The sequence below is a fragment of the Mercenaria mercenaria genome, chromosome 2, assembly GCF_021730395.1.
Source record: "Mercenaria mercenaria strain notata chromosome 2, MADL_Memer_1, whole genome shotgun sequence".
Taxonomy (NCBI): Eukaryota; Metazoa; Mollusca; class Bivalvia; order Venerida; family Veneridae; genus Mercenaria; species Mercenaria mercenaria.
The window spans coordinates 91,154,890-91,174,561 of record NC_069362.1 but is presented as its reverse complement, the minus strand read 5'-3'; the positions used below and the strand labels follow the sequence as shown (position 1 = coordinate 91,174,561).

General features: G+C 35.7%; 1 protein-coding gene across 1 annotated transcript; it reads left to right on the top strand.

The window, feature by feature from the left end:
• Nucleotides 1-5,293: 5,293 nt before the first annotated feature.
• On the top strand, nt 5,294-18,719 carry LOC123564562 (ribosomal RNA-processing protein 7 homolog A-like). Its single transcript, XM_045358231.2, has 8 exons — nt 5,294-5,444; nt 11,334-11,473; nt 13,301-13,426; nt 14,298-14,424; nt 16,864-16,961; nt 17,676-17,825; nt 18,228-18,276; nt 18,578-18,719. The coding sequence occupies exons 1-8, from the start codon at nt 5,405-5,407 to the stop codon at nt 18,661-18,663; spliced, it is 816 nt and encodes a 271-aa protein (XP_045214166.1). The 5' UTR covers nt 5,294-5,404; the 3' UTR covers nt 18,664-18,719.
• The last annotated feature ends 953 nt before the right edge of the window (nt 18,720-19,672 follow it).

Below are 19,672 nucleotides of genomic sequence, written 5' to 3'. Positions count from 1 at the left end.
AGGTCAAGTTATAACCTGTTTTATTTCAGTACAGTAGTGGTAATTTAATTTGAACCCAAGTTAATTTCCAGAATTACTGGATACATAATTAGAAAAAATTAAAGGCCAGTCTGGTGTAGGCCCCACACGTAAACTGAATGAGGAGCTTCCTAAATATGTGAATGTGAGTGAGGTCAAGAACTGGTTAGTTTGTTCCATCCAGGTGATTCAGCTGACTGACCCTGATAAAAGATATTAGTAGAGTATTTGATCCCTGTTGCTGATCAACTATACATGTACATATGGTCAGAGGAAGTATTTATAATTTACTGCTAGGATTAGTTGAGTGAAGAAAAATGGAAGATACATAAGTGAATTGTGTTGTACTCTTAACAGTTGAATTTCAAACAGGCTCTGGTAACATGGTAAAAAAATTAGGGTTTGTAGGTCGGACATATTTTTTCTTTTTGGATATTTTTTTATTAAGGGATACTTTTCAGAAATTATTTTTGTGTCAAAACATGAATACAAATAAGGGGGTAATGCCTTTAGAGCATCAGTAAGTTGTCTAACATAAAAGATATTCTCCATGACCATAAAAACATTTAAAGTCCGGCCAAAAATTTATGGTAGGTCGGGATACCGGAAACAAACAATTTTTATGCCTAAGTTCTTATCTATTTCAAAAATGTTAATTAAAGGTACAGGAAAATATCTCATTGGAGCAAAATTTTGCAGGCGAAATTTGTTTGTTTCTTTGAATATGCAATGATTGACATTTTGTGGCCCAGGAGCCTTTCCTTTTTTACTGAGCACTGGCAAGAAATCTCCAGCAGCTTTTATATAGCAGAGCCTTTGCTTTGCTAGAAAGAACTCATGTTGTTTTTTTTACATACGCCATGGCACCAATGTAGCAGATGTGAAAAATCCACAAAGAAACGTATAACGCTAGGACAGGAATTTGAATCCACATACACAAGGCAAACACTTTACCTCGCCATAAGGCTGGCTCAATGCTTATTATTTACAAGACAACTATATATATATACCAAATTAGTTAACGATTTGATATGTGGTTTCAAGATTGACAGAGATATTTTCTGCTATTTGATCTGCTAACTTCGTTTTTGGTCCCACATGATCAAGTTGCACAGACATGGTTTCCCAAATATCTGAACATGAGGCAATTTTTTTGACCCAATCAGATTGGCATCAGATTTGATTAAATTGTGGTCTCTAGGGTAAAAAGAACTCCCTCTGTTTTCTGACCTGGTGTCCTCTTCTTTGTTTCCATTCCATTCCATTCCAAAATGAATGGAAGTTTGGAATGGAATGGAATGAGATACTGGAATGGAATGATATTATATCTCATTCCATTCCACAAATAAGTGTATGCCTTAGAAAATTATATGTTTAACGTCACAGAATATTTCTAAGGTCACGGAGTTTGATTGGTCAGCTCGTAATGACAACAGATTTCGAGGTCACTTGCTTAGTCAAGTGTGACTTACCGGCCCAATAACATCGCCAGAAACTTTATCACATGATTTTGTTCACCAAAACGTCACCATTGAAGTGTAGCAGTGTGTATATAATGTATATAATTTGTCTATGATATCGATTGTCCGATTAGCTCAGATGGTAGAGCATCTGACTTGCAAGCAGAAGGTCGCAGGTTCGAGTCCTGTATCGGGCTGCACATTTTTCCGCTCCTATAACAGAAGTTATCGGAGCAATTTCCAGATTTACTATTTTCTGGGGGTTATTTTCTTTGTTTTCGTAAGTCTGCTATGTTGCACAATATGATTACTGTTTAAATGTCCGTATTTGATGCGGCTTATTTTCAAACTCTTGAATAAGATTAAACTTTTTATTAAACTTGTTTTATAACAAATAATTTCCTCACTTCAATCAACTATTAACACATATAATTCTACTAGTGTAAATTTTGACACATTTCATTCGGTCAATCAACAACTTCTCATGCAATTAATAAATACCATCAACACCTTCCAATCAGCCCAATCAACGCATTTTAATGTGATTAATAATCTTTAACACCTTTCATATGCAGGGATATGCTCATTCTACTTCATTTTAGAAACCACCGTCTCCCTACTTCTGAAGTTTTTTTTTATTTTAATGACAAAAATAAATATAAAGCATGTTGGTTATTTTTAGTAAAACATAAGTGACAGATATTAGTTGTTTATTTATTCTTTATTGTATTTCTAATTAAAACTTTCTTTCATTATGACCAGGGGTAAGGATTTATTGCTCCCTCTTTTCTTACTATGATTTATAAACAGTTAAATTTTCTATTATACCATATTTTTCATACTAAGGGCATTGTATTTATTTTTATTTTATTTTATTTCAGTTAATTGTCTTATATTTTCAGTATATTTCTTTTATTATTTTATCAAACCTAATTATCTAAAGTTGATATTTCCAGTATAACTCCTTCAAAACTCACGATGATTTTAAATACAAGTTTTCAAAGTAAAAAGGTGACAAAATTTCCAAAAGGGGGACGAATTGACCAAAAGGGGGACGAGTTGACCAAATTTTATCATGAGGGGGACGAAATGACCAATTTTGGGGGACGAAATGACCAAATCGGGGACGAGTTGACTGGGGGACGAGTTATTACAAATTACGTAAATATTTTGCTAAATTTTACTATCGTAATTCTGATTTAGTTTTAAAATTCAATAGTAATTTAAAGACACTTCTGCGAGAAGGTATTTCTAAACCCGTTTTTATGGGGATGTGGTTTACAAACTTCGTAAGATCTTGGGGCATGGTAATTAATTTTCCAAATGTATTTGGTAAAATTATAAAACGTTTTATTAAAAGAGGTTACGACCCAACTATTTTGAGACATACCGCATGTTTAGTGTTCAACCCGTTTACAGTTGGACACTACGCTTCCCTCTTTGATTGTGTCTGACGGAAGAGGTAGACTCTTCCACGCGTTAGATACTACATATCTGTATTCGATAAGACAGATCAGTGTAACAGACTACCTATTCTACAACATGGACAATATAGTTGACTGGAAGCGCTTATCAATTGTGTATTGTCTAAACCTTCATAGTTGTAGGTTTAACTTGTTATGCTAGGTGACTGAACAATCCTTTCAGGGTTAATAAGACAATGTACATGTACTATATGCATTAAATACCAAGGTTTAACCTACATGACCTGAGCTACACATTTCTCTTTGGGAAAGCCTGACTATTTTTAGATTAGCATTCGCGCGGTGGATTATGGTATTCGTACAGAAATCTGTACGTTTTCGATAAGACAGATCAGTGTAACAGACTAACGGAAGAGGGTGAGGACTCTATGATAAGAATATGATCAGGTCGGCATGACGTCACATCCGGAGCAATCGATTATGCAAATCACCTTGGAGGTGAAAGGAGGACCCGGCAATTCGTAGTGAATTAACTAGCGGTGTGGGTTGTGATGTTTTCATTTTCAAATAAAACAAATCAAGAGTCATTTTTTTTATCTACAGTCCTTACGCTGTGGTACAATCTATATATTTTTCAAAAAAGTAGGGTTTTTGTAATAATTGATTTTGTGGCATTTTATGTATTGTCAGCTCTTCAGCGCTACGGAAAAGTTATAATTAAAACAAGTTTCCAAGCTTATTCAACATTTTCTCAGTTTGCATATATAAATATTAAGCTAAACTAAATATCTGAGAACATAGCAATTTTTTTTTTTATTCAACTTCTTTGTTTAAAATCATAGCAGTTGTTTCTTTCATCTTTCAGCGAATCTTTAAGTGTCTTGAAAAAGAATGTTTTTTTTTTCAAGAATGAACAGATCAAATAAATAAGTAAATTAATTTTCTGATTTTTTTATGTGTTTTTTTTTTTTTTTTTTTTTTTTTTAAATAAGCTGATTTTCTATATGTTTTAATGCTCTGAAATAATTATATTGTTGCCATTTTCTGAAATGTACTTTGTGCGATATATTTTATTTAGTTTTATGTAAAATGCTGTAATGCCGAAGTACATTAAGTATGAAAGTCATTTAAATAAAGTTGAAAATTTATACTTTATTCTATGTAATCTATTACAGTCATTTTTTAAGAAGAAGAAGAAATGAGAAATGTCCTTTCAGTCAAAAATTAGTTTGGTGAATTGAGGATTCACCTGGAGGGGATTACTTTTATTTACACTGTCCCATGTCTTTGGAACATGGTGGGGGTAAGAGTAAGGTTGGGTGCGCACCATAAACCGGTTTAAGCTCCCCAGTCGTGTTTTTGCCACTGACCGTTCCAAGGCGGTGCCCCACTGTGTTCCTTTGTTTGTTCGTTTTGTCCTCTTGTGTAGGCTTTGTGTGTGTGTGCGCGTGTATGGTGTTCCTTTGTTTGTTCGTTTTATCATCGTGTGTTGGCTTTGTGTGCACGTGTATGTGTGTGTGTGTGTGTGTGTGTGTGTGTGTGTGTGTGTGTGTGTGGTGTGCACGTCTGCGTGCTATAGGTTTCATTTTGGGGAGGCTGCGATTTTGGTACGTGGCATTCCCTGTTTGATATTTGTCTTTGTTTTTTGACTAGGGGACGAGTTGAATTGATACCCTGTGAATTTACTGATATAGAAACAAATTTATGACACATAATATAAGTACCAAGATATTCAGCATTTGACATTTATATTTATTAATAAATTGAACAACTGCATGATTTATCAAATATGAAATGCAAATTACTGATATATAAAGTTACATTTGTTATTTGCGCTGCGCATTTAATAAATCGTGCAGGTTAAATTTATCCTGCGCAACGATTGGTAAATTGTTGCGCATATAACCAATGTACAAAAATGTGTTATGCGCTGCGCTTTGGTAGGTTATAACACACTAAATAGTTGTTGTTCTTTATTTTATATAAAACTGACCTAATTCCAATGACCGCAGCACACATCAGGACCCATTTTAAATTTCTGTAACCTACATTTTCTTGAAGAATATTGTCTGTACTAACTAAAAATCAAAAGAAAAGTGGGGGTCATGTTTGATGCAAGAAAAATAATTTCAGTCAAACACACAAACTGCAAAGTCAGCTCAAAAATGAGACCCCCAAATTATACTGGTGGTGTATGATTTACGTTTCCATGAAAAATTTTGTTATTTCATTATGAAAATGCTACCTACATGTCAAGCATAGATCTGTTATGTGATTTTAGCAAAAAAAAATGCAAATAAAATGAGGAAAATAGCTCTACAGAGCAAAAAAAAACTGAGGACTATTTGTATCCGCCATTATGCGATACCATTTTTTTTTCGCGCCATTTTTCTTTTTAGTGTCTGTATGCCTGGTAAATAGCGCAGATTGGTTATTTGCGCTCAACAGTTATACCAGTGAGAATATGTTCTGTTTTTCAATCAAGCTCGCCAAAATAAAAACATGGCATCTTCAGAAAGTGTAGTATTTCAAGGGTTTACAGGTTTGATATGCATATATATGTTTGAATAAATCTAAAAAAATTTGAAAGTTATCGGATCAATATCAGTAATGTAAAAGATTTTAGATAAAATTCTTGTTCCCGAAAAACATCAAAATTGCCTCGAATTCGGACAGAGTCAATTCGAATGCACACTTCAAGTTTGGTAACCACTAACGAGCCACAGTCACGAGTATCGGACCAGGGGTGAAAATAAATGACCAGACAGATAACACCTACTGTTTTCATCCTTAATCAATCCAGAATGAAAAGTATGTTGTGAAATATGAGCACCTTTATGATATCCCCGTGACATTGGTTTTTGACGATGCAAGGAATCATACGATTGCCAAAAATAGGAAAGGAGAATAATTAAATTGCCTACTTGTCAAGCGACAAAACAATACAAGACCTTCACTTTGTGTGTGGTTATTATCCGGAAGTCTGATTTTTGCAAGTTCAGTTCGGATAAAAACGGAAGTTGGTTGAAAGCACCTGCGCGCACTTTACGACTTACGTATTCGACGGTTCCCGCCAATCACGCTAAAAATCTATACACTACATTGAATTTAGTACAAATCATCACCTATCACGAGAAACAGCCATTTTTATGCATTTTATCAATGTTTTAACCGTATTCAACGGTGTTTAATATATTTTCAGTGAGTTATTAGTAAGTCCTATTCAAATTTGCATTTATTAAATATTATTGATTGTTAAACTTTGGGCACCTTGCATAAATTGGCTCTGCTCCGTCAGCATTCCCATTCACACAAAAATCCGCGTAATTCACGCATAAAAGTCACTCGCACGCAAGTTTTAAAATTCCACGGGTACAATGCACGCGTAAAAAATCTGACAGAAAATACATTTTTCGACGATAAAGAGCCGAAATTCAAGTAACCAGACATTATTTTTGATCTGTACACGCAAATTACCGCAATACACACTGATGACAATTTGCTACATGTCAAGACGAGTTGAATACATGCCGATAGCATAATTTAAGCTCCGCCTATTCCAGGTACTGGCATTCGCTGCACAATTATTTGGTCTCCATTGTAAAAGAAAGACTCGTAAGCTGCTTGTTTATTAATATTTACAAAATGACTGGTTGCGGACTGACTTTCATCGGGCAATTTTTCATTTTTATTCGAGTCCGATACTGTTCATGCTAAATACGTATTACCAGCCAAGTTTTTATTTTATAACATTTTTTTGTTGCTATATAATGTTGCAGCAAGATATAGCAGCAAAAAAAAAATGTTATAAAAACTCGGCGGTTGATACTTATCAGCGTCTGCTTAAATTTTTGAGCACGTTTTTTTTTTCAGAATTATGGAATAAAGAAAAACTTTTTGCATTGAAAATGATGTATCTAAGAAAATGAATGGTCACATCAATAGTTTTTATCGATAAAGAAACAAGAAAATTATAACCATCTTTCCAAATTGCTTCACAAGCTTGCTGGGTGTGTGTGGTGGTGGTGGTGGGGGGGGGGGGGGTATACTAAGTTAGAAATGATGTTCATAAATTTCTGTTTTTCAACTAGAAGTCTCTCCACTTTTCTATAAGGACAGGGTTTGAATTTAGCCAGATTTTCTACTTGCATTTTTTCGCAAGTGGTATGTTTTTTAACTTGCTAAATGAAAAAACAACTTGCATTTTCCGCGACTTGTCACTTTATTAGAACATTAATTCTAATTGGAGGACATGTTTGCTGGTGCAAATGACTTGCGAGTTTTGCAGACGATTTTTGTCACGTGGTCACCTTCAACATCATACTGCAGATCTATATTAAACTCTTTCATCCATTTCTTAACAGTTTTTAAGCTAGGGGATACACCCTTAGCCGATGCCTTTTCCACTCCAACTTTTACCTTTTTCTCATCGACATCGGCTTCTTTACTAGTGCTAGTGCTGGGCCTTTTCAAAAACTTGTCCATTTTTATTTCGCCGGTGCAGCCTGCTATGATATAAAAGTTGGGAAACCAAACATCCACGTGACGAGTCCAGCCAATCGTATTTGCGCTATATAAATAGTAACTTATTATAGATTACCAAAAAACCCACCGGATGCGGTAAACGTCATCAGAATTGGCGCAGGTACTTGTCAGCAATTGAAAAGACATGCGCACGGGACATGTATCGAGTGTAAACTTCCGTTTATGAAGAGAGAAAGCGTTAATCATATATGCAGTATCGAATATGACTATAGGTAGTACACTGAGCGTACAATACACTGACTAGAGGTTAGGGTTAGGTTTAACATAGGTATATGATACTGTACTACCACCAATAACATCAGTACTGCATCTAGAGCTAACCGAAGAAAGAGTGCTCCGAAATTCGTTCTGCAAATGACAATGCGCTGCAATGACCGCGAGTTGTTAAAGAAAGAACAGTGTAAGATCGAGACGACCGTTAGAAATGCACATTATTCGGCCAAAAATTTTCACTCGCAAAAAAATGCTGGTGTCTGAAATCTCACCTCGCAGTTTGAAATTTGCACTCGCATTTCGCAAGTATGCGAGCTTAAATTCGAACCCTGAAGGAGAAGTGACTTTTAGCTGTATCCCTGTGGTGCATGTGTAAAACAAACCACTTTCATTAACACAGGCTGAATAAAAGTGTCACTTCCCATATACTTCTTTATAATTTTGTTTCAGTTGGAACATTTTTTTCAATTGGTATGGTTTGTACCCAACTTTTTTTATCATGTACGCACATTTTCTAAAGTATGTGGGTACATGTACCCACTTTTTAAAAAGTCAGTGGGAATGCTGTCCGTGTTACTCATGTAGATCTTTGCACCCAACCGTAACATTTATTAAGTAACACCCATTTAACAATGTAGATGGAATTTTTTTTATCAGTTTCTGCCTGAGTTGTTAACAATTAGCATTTGCAATGTAAGTACAACTTAAAGAATGGCTTTAACGTTCTTAGTTTATTCTGCAAGGGAGTCATCTAAATCATGATATTTTTACTGTATGGTATAGGTTTTTTTAAAAGCATGACACGACCAATAACAACAAAGATGGCCTTGTCTGCAGATGAACATCTAAACTATTGTCATGCTTGTAAGTGATTAAATGAGAGTGTCACTGAAGTACCAGTTTTGGGATTAATAAAAGATGTATAAAACGGTATGTTGATATTAATTTATCATTTTACTTTCCATTTTTATTTGATTAAGTTATAAAATGTTGACATGTGTAGAACTTTGTTTATTCTACCAAAATACCACGTGATCAACACTTGACATGCGCGGGATATGCAGATTAACCGGAAATACCGACATCGTCAAAAACGCATGTCCGTCGAAAACGTAAGTCGTGGGGATATATAAAGGGCTATGAACTGTCCCCAGAAGACAAAAAGTAGATATATATATGATCTAAACAAGGCCAGAATCCAGAGATCTATCTGAGCCTTAGCTAAAAAATTTCCACACAGAGATCTTTTTATGCTGTCGTGGATCTCTGAGCTGAGTCCCGTATTGAAACCTAACCAGAAATTGTGCCAGAAGTCTGTCGCGCTATAAGTATGATTTCCTCAAATGAAATGCCATGGACTCGTCTTTTACTTTAAAATAGTTTCTTATCAATTTTTCATTTGATCTGACATAAAATAAACAACACAACAAATTCTGAACACAGATTATTCACACAAGTTTCAATGAGTATCGCTGTCTACAGAATTTTGGCCGCCATTGCAGTTATGACCTTATCAGGGTACTCTCCATTTTGAAAACAAATAGGCCATACAGAATCGTTATTTATTGATCTTTTCTGTGTAAGATTTTTTTCATGAACTTTGTTAAAAAATGGTTATATTTATAATTTAATGAAAACCCGCCCACTTATCTCAGTAGGGAGAGCATTTGTCTATGGATCGTGGGGTCACGATTTCGATCCCCGGGTGGGGTGTATGTTTTCCATGACAATTTGATAAAAGACACTGTGTCTGACATCATTCGTCCTCCACCTCTGGTAATTCATGTGGGGAAGTTGGCAGTTACTTGCGGAGAACAGGTTTGTACTGGTACAGAATCCAGGAACACTGATTAGGTTAACTCCCTGCCGTTACATGACTGAAATACTGTTGAAAAATAGCGTTAAACCCAAAAATAAAAAAAACAAAATTCAAAAACAAATACAAAATGTTGATCTTGATTTTCAAAAATAACCACGTTCTATTAACTTTGCATGACGTCATCAGTTTCTCACAAGTGTTGGTGCAAGATGTTGCGGTTCTACACTGGTTAGGTAACCAAATAGTGTTAATGGACGTGAACATCAGAAAATAAAAATAGCCTCAGTTAAGTTATGGTAGTCAGAACTATCTGAGCCTGTGAGCAATGGGTTCACTTCCCATACTGTTTTGAAATAAATTCTCCAGAATATAATAGTGGCTCCAAATGGGATAGGCAGCGGACGCCCTGATATTACGTACAGTATCACTATTTCACATAATATGTATTTACCGTATAACCCCGTATTAAAGCCCCCCCCCACGTTTTTTTGGCGAAAATAAAAAAATCTTACCTTCAAAAATTGGTCCTAGATCCAACACAATAATATCCAGATAATAACAATTCCATAACAATACAAATGAATTAAAAAAAACACACACTTTATTAACACAAACTTTTAAACGTCAACAGGCATGGCACAAATAAATCTACTGTGTGTAAGTATAGATCGAATTTAACTCGGATCACGTCACTCAGCGCGCGACTTTACACAGATTCCCAGTATCGGGTTATGTCAGTGCATGAATTGGGATGAAAAGGGGGGCATTTATACGAGTTACTGACATTGTTTGGATCTAATTTTTCGTAAAATGCATCGCCCCCGGGGGCGTTTAAACGGGGTTATACGGTAGTTACAAAATAAGACCAGCCACAAGTCACTAGCCCTTCCTGTTGTAGTGATGGTAGGTTTATCAGGGGTGGCAAATTCAATTGTCCGTATTGCCCAGGTTGTCCCAAAGCTTGTACGGACAAGTGAAATTTGACCAGAATTTACTATATGACTATCATACGGACAAGTACAAAATAGCAGTTGACAAGAACAGACAAGCAATTCAAAATCAGATTTCGCCACCCCTGTTTATGGGCCACTTCCAACAACCTTGCTGTTGCGTTAACCCTTCTAACGATGTGGTTTGAGTGTCCACCTACAGATCACGAGGTCCAGGGTTCGAGCCCCAATAGGGGCTTTGGTATTTTCTCTCCTTGGGTTTACTTTACCGTTTATGAAATATTCATCAGGAAACGATAACCTTCCTGCTGTTAGTTCAAGGTAGATAAAAATGCATAAGGTTTCTGTATGATCTTTCAAAAATAACAGGTTTAATTTTTGCACATTTGTTGTTTTTTTTTCAGTTTTAAGTGTTGAATCTCAAATGGTTATCTGTATCCTTTATTTATATGATAATAGAAATTTCTACAATTTAGATGTTGAATGGACATTATGTGTACTCTGATTGAGTCTGAAGGAATAACCACATTTATGATTGAATTTCGAGCCAGATTCAAAGAGTGACAAAACAAACTAATGAAGTGGAGTGTTGCATCATTGGTATCAATGTACATGTGTTTGGTGTTGCTTTTGTCACTAACATTACATAATAGTGTAATATCTATAACTGTATGTACATGTAGTTATATTTGCTCTACATTGAGTACATCAGTTGATAAGAAACTAAGAATAAAATTTAAACAACTCGGACTGTCCAAGTTCCTACTTTGTCCAGATTTTCCAGGTTTTCTCCTAATACAGCCTTGAAATATCTGAATTTAAATCATAACAGAATCAGATTTAAATTGCATCATTTATTTACTGTATTTATGATTAACCTCAAATAGATATTTATCATTTATAGTGTTGCCTATGAAAATAGAAGAGAAGAGCACATGTCTACACTACATATATGTCAAGGAACACAGCATAAGAGATACGCATCAGTGCAAACCAAAAGGAAGAACTCTTTTTGCTCTTAATGTCCCACCTTATTGTGAAGAGGTTTGTATGTTTTATTAGCCCACCATCATCAAATGGTGGACTATTCAAATCACTCTGCGTCCGTGGTCCGTCCGTTAACAATTTCTCGTTGTCGCATCTCCTCAGAAACTACTGGGGGGATTTTAACCAAACTTTGTCGGAATGATGTATTGGTACCCTAGTTGTGTCCCTCTGAAAATCAGACTGGTTCAACAATTTTTGAATGGGTTATGGCCCTTTGTTTATTTTTATAATTTACATAGGTTTATATAGGGAAAAACTTTGAAACACTTCCTGTCCAAAACCACAGGGCCTAGGGCTTTGATACTTTGTATGTTACATCATCTAGTGGTCCTCTATTAAGATTGTTCAAATTATTCCCCTAGGTTCAAATATGACCCCGCCCTGGGGGTCAGATGGTTTACATAGACTTATATAGGGAAAAACTTTGAAAATCTTCTTGTCCAAACCACAAAGCCTAGGGCTTTGATATTTGTAATGTACATGTAGCATCATCTAGTGGTTTTCTACCAAGTTTGTTCAAATTATCCCCCTAGGGTCAGATATGGCCCGTCCTGGGGGTCACATGGTTCATTTAGACTTATATAGGGAAAAACTTTTAAAATCTTCTTGTCCATAACCTACAAATTTCAAATTTGGACCACATGAGTTTTGAGTTGACCTTGATCTTGACCTAGTGACCTACTTTCACATATCTGTAGCTACATCCTTCAAATTTGGACCACATGCATAGGTTTGTGTACCGAAACAAACTTTGACATTGACATTGACCTAGTGACCTACTTTAACACTTTCGAAGGTACAGGCTTCAAATTTGGACCACATGCATAGTTTGTATTCCGAAATGAAATTTGACCTTGATTTTGACCTGTTGACCTACTTTTACATTTCTCAAGCTACAGCCTTCAAATTTGGACCACTTCCATAGTTTTGTTTACCGAAATGAACTTTGACCTTGAGATTGACCTAGTGACCTACTTTCACATTTCTGAAGCTACATGCTTCAAATTTGGACCACTTGCATAGTTTTGTGTTCAGAATTGAAATTTAACCTTGATATTTATCTAGTACCTACTTCCACATTTCTCAAGCTACTGCCTTCAAATTTGAAGCACATGGCATAGTTTTGTGTACCAAAATGAACTTTGACCTTGAAATTGATCGAGTGACCTTCTTTCACATTTCTCAAGCTACAGCTTTCAAATTTGGACCACATGCACAGTTTTGTGTACCCAAATGAACTTTGACCTTGATTTTGACCTTGAGCTAGTCTTGAAATTTGGAACATTTAAAAACGGCTCAATGGTGGGCGCCAAGATCACTCTGTGGTCTCTTGTATTTCAGAAGATATCATTATTTCTTTCTTGCTGTCAACACTTGCCGAGGTTTGCATTTTGTGCGTTGCTTTTAACTTTATGGAAATGGAGAAGATTTAATAAATTTAACTGGGAATTTTATCAGGCTTTTTTTTAAAAAAAATACTAGCAGAGTACATAGTTTTGCAGTAGAAAATGTTGCAATATTTAGTTGTGTTTTTGATAAATTTAAATGAAGCAGATATATGTGAGCTGTGTTGCACCTGTTATTAGCTGTGCATCATCTAATTACACTATGTGCATTGTGTATTAGCATTGAAATTTGACAATTAATAGAAGCTAGTACTTTTTCTTCTTTCATGTTTTGACAAATACCCTGTCACAAAAGCACCATGAAACCAATAATTGTAATGCTTTAAGACGTGAAGTTGTTTACATAAACAAGCTTAAACATTGTATTCAAATATCACTTCCATCTGTGAATTCTATTGGACTATATTTACTGATACAGGAACATTTTAAAGAAATGTTTGCAAGTTATGGTACCGTACAGAGAGTGTACTTCCACTCTAAACCAACATCAGGGCTGCCGGCCGTCAACACATCAGCATTCTTCCCGACAGCACCAGTTATACAGGTAGGTAACAGTTTAATGTTTCTGAATATTTGGATTATAAAATCCATTTGAGCTGCAACCAACATAGTGCGAGAAATAGTGAGAAAACCAACATAGTGCATTTGCGACCAGCATGGATGCAGACCAGCCTGCACATCTGCGCAGACTAGTCAGGATCCACGCTGTTCACTTTCAAAGCCTATTGCAATTAGAGAAACCGTTAGCGAACAGCATGGATCCTTACCAGACTGCGCGTCTGCGCAGGCTGGTCTGGATCCTTGCTGGTCGCAAATGCACTATGTTGGTTTTCTAATGGTGCAGAATATTTGGATTATAAAATCCATTTGAACTGCACCATGACAAAACCAACATAGTGCATTTGCAACCAGCAAGGATCCAGATCAGCCTGCGCATCCGAGCTGTTCGCTAACAATTTCTCTAATTGCAAAAGGCTTTGAAAGCGAACAGCATGGATCCAGATCCAGATCCTTGCTGGTCGCAAATGCACTATGTTGGTTTTCTCATGGTGCGGCTCATTTCTAATATTTCCTACTGCATTTATTGAAAGTAACAGACTAAGTACTAAAAAGTCTAGCTGTTAGTTAGATAAGATCTTCTAATTGTGTCGAGGGACTAAGAATGGGGATTATCAATTCATATTGTAATGTGGTAAAATGTTCCCAGTCAGATGCTTGCATTGTACATTTAATCCATGCTTCAGCATCGTATATCTACAAGAATGGGAACACTGTTGTATTGGGTGTATCAGTTTCAAAATTTTATTCTGCATTACATATCTTTTACTGTTGAATCATGATATATCAGTATATTTGTAAAAAGGAAAAAATTAGGCAGAGAAGACTAACATGTTTATTTATTTGAACTGTTGAAGGGTTACAAAGTAGCGTACCTTGTGTTCAAGAAGGCATCTTCTGTAAAGACAATAACATCCCTACCGTATGATAAACCACTGATTATGCACAAAGATGGTGGACATGTCATTGACACAGGACTCAGCAGTAAGTTCAGTTTGTTTATTGATAAGGGTTTAGCCTTTACCCTGCTAAATTTCTAAAGTGGACTTGTCTATCATTCAGTTCGGGCAGTACCATTATTCGAAGGGATGTTCACTGAAAATTTACTGACTAAATAGCAACCAGTGCAGACCAAGATGTGCAGGCTGATCTTGGTCAGGCAGAATCATTTGCCGCCACCAGGCTATAGGTTATCGAACAGTTACCTGAATCAGTGGAGCACCAGAATCGGTGTATTTTGTTTAAGCATACGCCTTGTTTGGACAGGGAGTCATATGACATAATAAGTTTTTCCACCGGTTGTGTAAACTTATTAACTTATTAACTACATCACAGCTGTCAAACTTTGCGAAATGTGACATAAATAAAAAGTGATGATGATTTAAAATACCCATGAGTAAATTTTCATGAATTTCTTATTACTTTTTACCACTGTTACAAAATCTCCTCCATTTTCCACACTTTATAACTAATTGAAACAATGATTTGTAGGATGTAGTCTTAACATCTGCCGAAATAATACATATATAGTAAAATAATGTGCATTACCCAGAATTAGCAAACAGGGTATTCCCAAAATTTCATCTTCTTATATATTTTCCTTGTAAAAAGTACTGTTTTACCTCCATTTGTTTTCTATGTGGATGTAAATAAATCTTGTTTATCAGGCAGAAATGGAAAGATTGCAGTTAAATAGTTGCATCTCATTTGTATTCACTCAGTTGGGACAATGTAATTACAAAGGATGTCACCATCATCCACCTCTTATACTGCTGCTTGCAAATGGCAGTTAGACTTCATGGTGGTTTTCACTGCCAGTGCTATGGTTAACCTTACTTGTTACAAATATTACAAATACCAGTTAATATATTCATTTTCATGATAACAACATATTGCTTTTATGATAACTTTAATGTTTTGGACATACTTCTCTATTTTAATATCACTTTGCCATATGGACTATGAGTACACCGATTCAGGTGACAGCATTTAGACAAACTGTTTATAGGGGTCATGTTATTAAAATGGCTCTGATTTGAAATTGAAAGCTGGTTTTAAATAGTTTGGATCTCTTTAGGATGCACAAGTAAATAATGTATCAAAATAAGTTCATTTTGATATATTTAACCAAAGTTTAGATAAATGCATAGGAGATGAATCCTTATCCCCATCAATACTGGAAACTCCAGGCTTATGTCATTTTAACAGTATTAATGAGCCGTGCCATGAGAAAACCAACATAGTGGGTTTGCGACCAGCATGGATCCAGACCAGCCTGCGCATCCGCGCAGTCTGGTCAGGCTCCATGCTGTTCGCTTTTAAAGCCTATTGGAATTGGAGAAACTGTTAGCGAACAGCATGGATCCTGACCAGACTGCGCGGATGCGCAGGCTGGTCTGGATCCATGCTGGTCACAAACCTACTATGTTGGTTTTCTCATGGCGCGGCTCATTTCAGTTTTGTAAAGCTTATCAGACAGCTTGGCATGTGTTCCTAGGTAGTGTACCAGAACTGACTTTCAGCAAATAATTTACAATGTCTCATTATTAACCAGAGGTTGAAGATGAATGACTTGAGACATATTGCTGTACCAGAAATCTGGGAGGACATCTGTCTCCTTGCTAACTCAAATAATCTCTTGTGATTTATAGTCCTGTGCTCAGCCTTCTCAGTTCAGCATGTTTCAAGTATGAAACTGACACTCTCATTCCTTGAATTCTGGACGTAGTGTATGAGACTGCTGATTGTGAAATTGCTGAATTAAGTCTACACAAAAATTACCTGAGCCGCGCCATGAGAAAACCAACATAGTGGCTTTGCGACCAGCATGGATCCAGACCAGCCTGTGCATCTGCGCAGTCTGGTCAGGATCCATGCTGTTCGCTTTGAAAGTCTATTGCAATTAGAGAAACTGTTAGCAAATTGCATGGATCCTGACCAGACTGCGCGGATGTGCAGGCAGGTCTGGATACATGCTGGTTGCAAAGCCACTATGTTGGTTTTCCCATGGCGCGGCTCACCTAAAAATCCACAGCAAGAATGTGTCATGTACCATACTAGAGAGAAGAAGCTTGATCCTAGTTAGATTGTAAATCAAGTACTATAGATAAAATGCATGATTGATGACTTGAAGTGAGAACAACAATGGAGTTATGCATTAAATTTATAATTTGAAACAGTTCTAAATCTGCCTTCAGCTGCTCATATTAAGGCATGGACTAAAGTTAGGAAGTGCATGTATAATGCATACAAGATGAGGAATTATTTATTGGTTGAGATATCAATTGATTATAGATATGAATTTCAACCTCTTCAAGGGAAAGGACCTGACCATGATTTAATTATTAAAGCTAGAAGTTTGTGTAAACTCAATCTAGTTTAATATACTCCTTATAGACTGCTTAAAGTCCTGGTATATTACAGAATGGGTTAGACAATACAGAGAAGATGTGGTAGATACTGAGGCATTACAGTCAGAAATTGATAAGTACATGGAGGAATATGATGAAAAAATACAAAAGGTAATGATTGGCTTTAAATACTGTATCATTCAATGACTTTTTTACCATAATTTTCCAGCCACAGTGGTATATGACAAACTAAAGAAGAAAAGAAGTTGCTTTATGGTATAAATGTCTGTTTATGCTTGCTACTGTTCTTAATTTCTGACTCATTTATACCTATACTGAAGCCTGCAAAGAAAATTTGTATAATTTGCTATGGTGTTAAATGTACAACAAATGAAGCAAGGGCTTTTATTGCCTGGCATGTTAGTAAAGTCAGTGTTGGAGAGCTTTAAAGTTCAAGAGCAGAGCCCTAGCTGGATGACAGATTGTCAGTTATCTAGCTGGCTTGCAGAAAGATCCATTGCTGTACCAAGGTGCCAGTCTAGAAGGGTGTGTAGAGTCTACCTTCACCGTTGAAAGCAGGAAAACTGCCACATGACCTTAATTGTATCAATGAGGCTTAAAACCCAACCAAGTCAGTCAGCAAACAATTTAGTTGTAGAATTACTACAGATATTACTAGCATACTGCTAGCACTGTCGAGGAGATTCCTGGATATATAATGACAGGTATGTAATCAGCTTTCAGTAAGTAAAGCATACAACAAATGTAGTGCACGCAAATATGATGGTATAGACATGTGCACAAAACACTCAAGTTAGGGAAAAAGATTAATGAATTGGCTAGTGTCTATGAAGTATTTACAGATGTATCTTCTTTGTTCCACAGGAGATAGAGGAAGCAAAAGCCAATGAAGGAATAGCTGATGATGATGGATGGGTCACAGTTACAAAATATGGTAAAAATAAAGGCGCACCACGAACAGAGGCACACGAGAAAGCTCTCACACGCAAAGAGAAAAAGCGAAGAAAAGACAAGGTAGTTACTAGTTGATATTTTGGTTCACATTTTTGTCCCTTAATATAAATATGATTTTTCTTAATTTCACAGATTGACGCAACAAAATCCTGAAAAATTAGCCCTCCAGGAATATTAATGAATTCACCATATTTCTGTATTGTTTAACATTGAAGTGTTCTACTAAAAAATGTTACATAATTTATTTGTAATATTCAAGAGAAATGCTTAAATCGTTTTATGTTTGAATTGAACACACAACTAATAAAAAATCACAAGTCAGTAAATCTTCCAACTTGAAGAAAAAATTTACAAGTCTAAAATTTGGTAGTCTCAGGTAAGTCATGAATCATTATCAACACAAACAAAAAAACAGAACCCTGAACATGTTATTATAATTCCTTTGTGTTTCATATATTTCAGGAGCTGCTTAACTTCTACAGTTTTCAGATGAGGGAAACAAAAAGGGAACGTAAGTACATTTTGTTTTAGGACATACGTGTTTCTGATAAAAGTCTGCCAGTTCAGAGAAAATCATTTCTTGTTGCAGGATAAAATTTCAGGGGCCTTCTTCACCTTTCAAAGAAGTAAAATCTAATAAGAATGGCATTTTTATGTTTTTCATTCCAAGTTTTAAAGCCAGTGATTCCCTGTAGAGCATATTATGAAACCAAAGGTAATGTATAAGTATATAAGTTATTAGGATCTAAAACAAAAATTTCCCAGTTGTAAATTTACAGGACATTTATTAATATTTCAAAACTTTATTTCAGAAATTGCAAATCTGCGTAAGAAGTTTGAAGAAGACAAACAGCGAATAGCTTTGATGAAGGCATCAAGAAAATTCAGACCTTATTGAATTGTATTATATTTCCATTTATGTTTACATATTAAATCATTATAAAGTACAAATAATTTGGTTGTATTTTAATCATTTTTAGCTCTCACATTTATGAACCTTTCAAAATTAATGGCATTACATATCCAGCAATTCAGTCAAAATGTCCTAGAAACACGTCCTTTCACCAAAGATTTTGAAATATTTATGTTAACTTATATAGATTTCCAGAAAATTTGATGAAATACTTGACTAAAAAGTTGAGATAATCAAGTCATTTAAACTTTCCTGTTTTATTACATTTTTAGCACACCTGAACTTTGTTCAGGGTGAGCTATTCGTATGGGTGGATAGTGCGGCATCCATTGTCCTGCTTAATCATTTTTACTTAAACATCTTCTCCTCTGAAACTACTAGTCAGAATTACACCAAACTTGGCCAGTAGCACCCTGGCATGGATCTATATCCAGTTTGTTCAAATGGTTTTAGGGGCTGCCAGAGCTAAAATAGATAAAACCTTTAAAGAACTTCTTTTCATGAACCGCTTGATGGATTTCATCAAACTTGTTCTGTAGCATCATTATTAGGTCCTTTCCCAAGTTTGTTCAAATGGGGGCACTTGGCCCCTTTCAAGGGCTGCTAGAGCTTAAATTAGAAATACCTTTAAGGTAATGGACCCATAATAGTGTACCTTATTTTGAAGAGTATTCAGTTCCTACTATAAACCCATTTTGATTAATTTTTTCAGGAGGGTGTAGGTTCAAGCCGCACTAGGACCAAACTTTTTTTCTTAATATTTCTTTTTCTAGTAAGTTAAACTGTATTTCAAGACTTATTATTGATTTAATGTATAAAAGTGGAATTCTTTCATTTGAAAAGCCATTTCATGCTGTTTAAAGTGAATTTTACCTCTAATACAGAAGGGTGCAGGGTTAGACATCTTTGAAAATACAGAGTTTGCGGTAAAAGTTCGCCTTTACTCTTTAGTTTACATATTGTGGAAGAAATGTAGGCAGGTTCTACTTCTGCC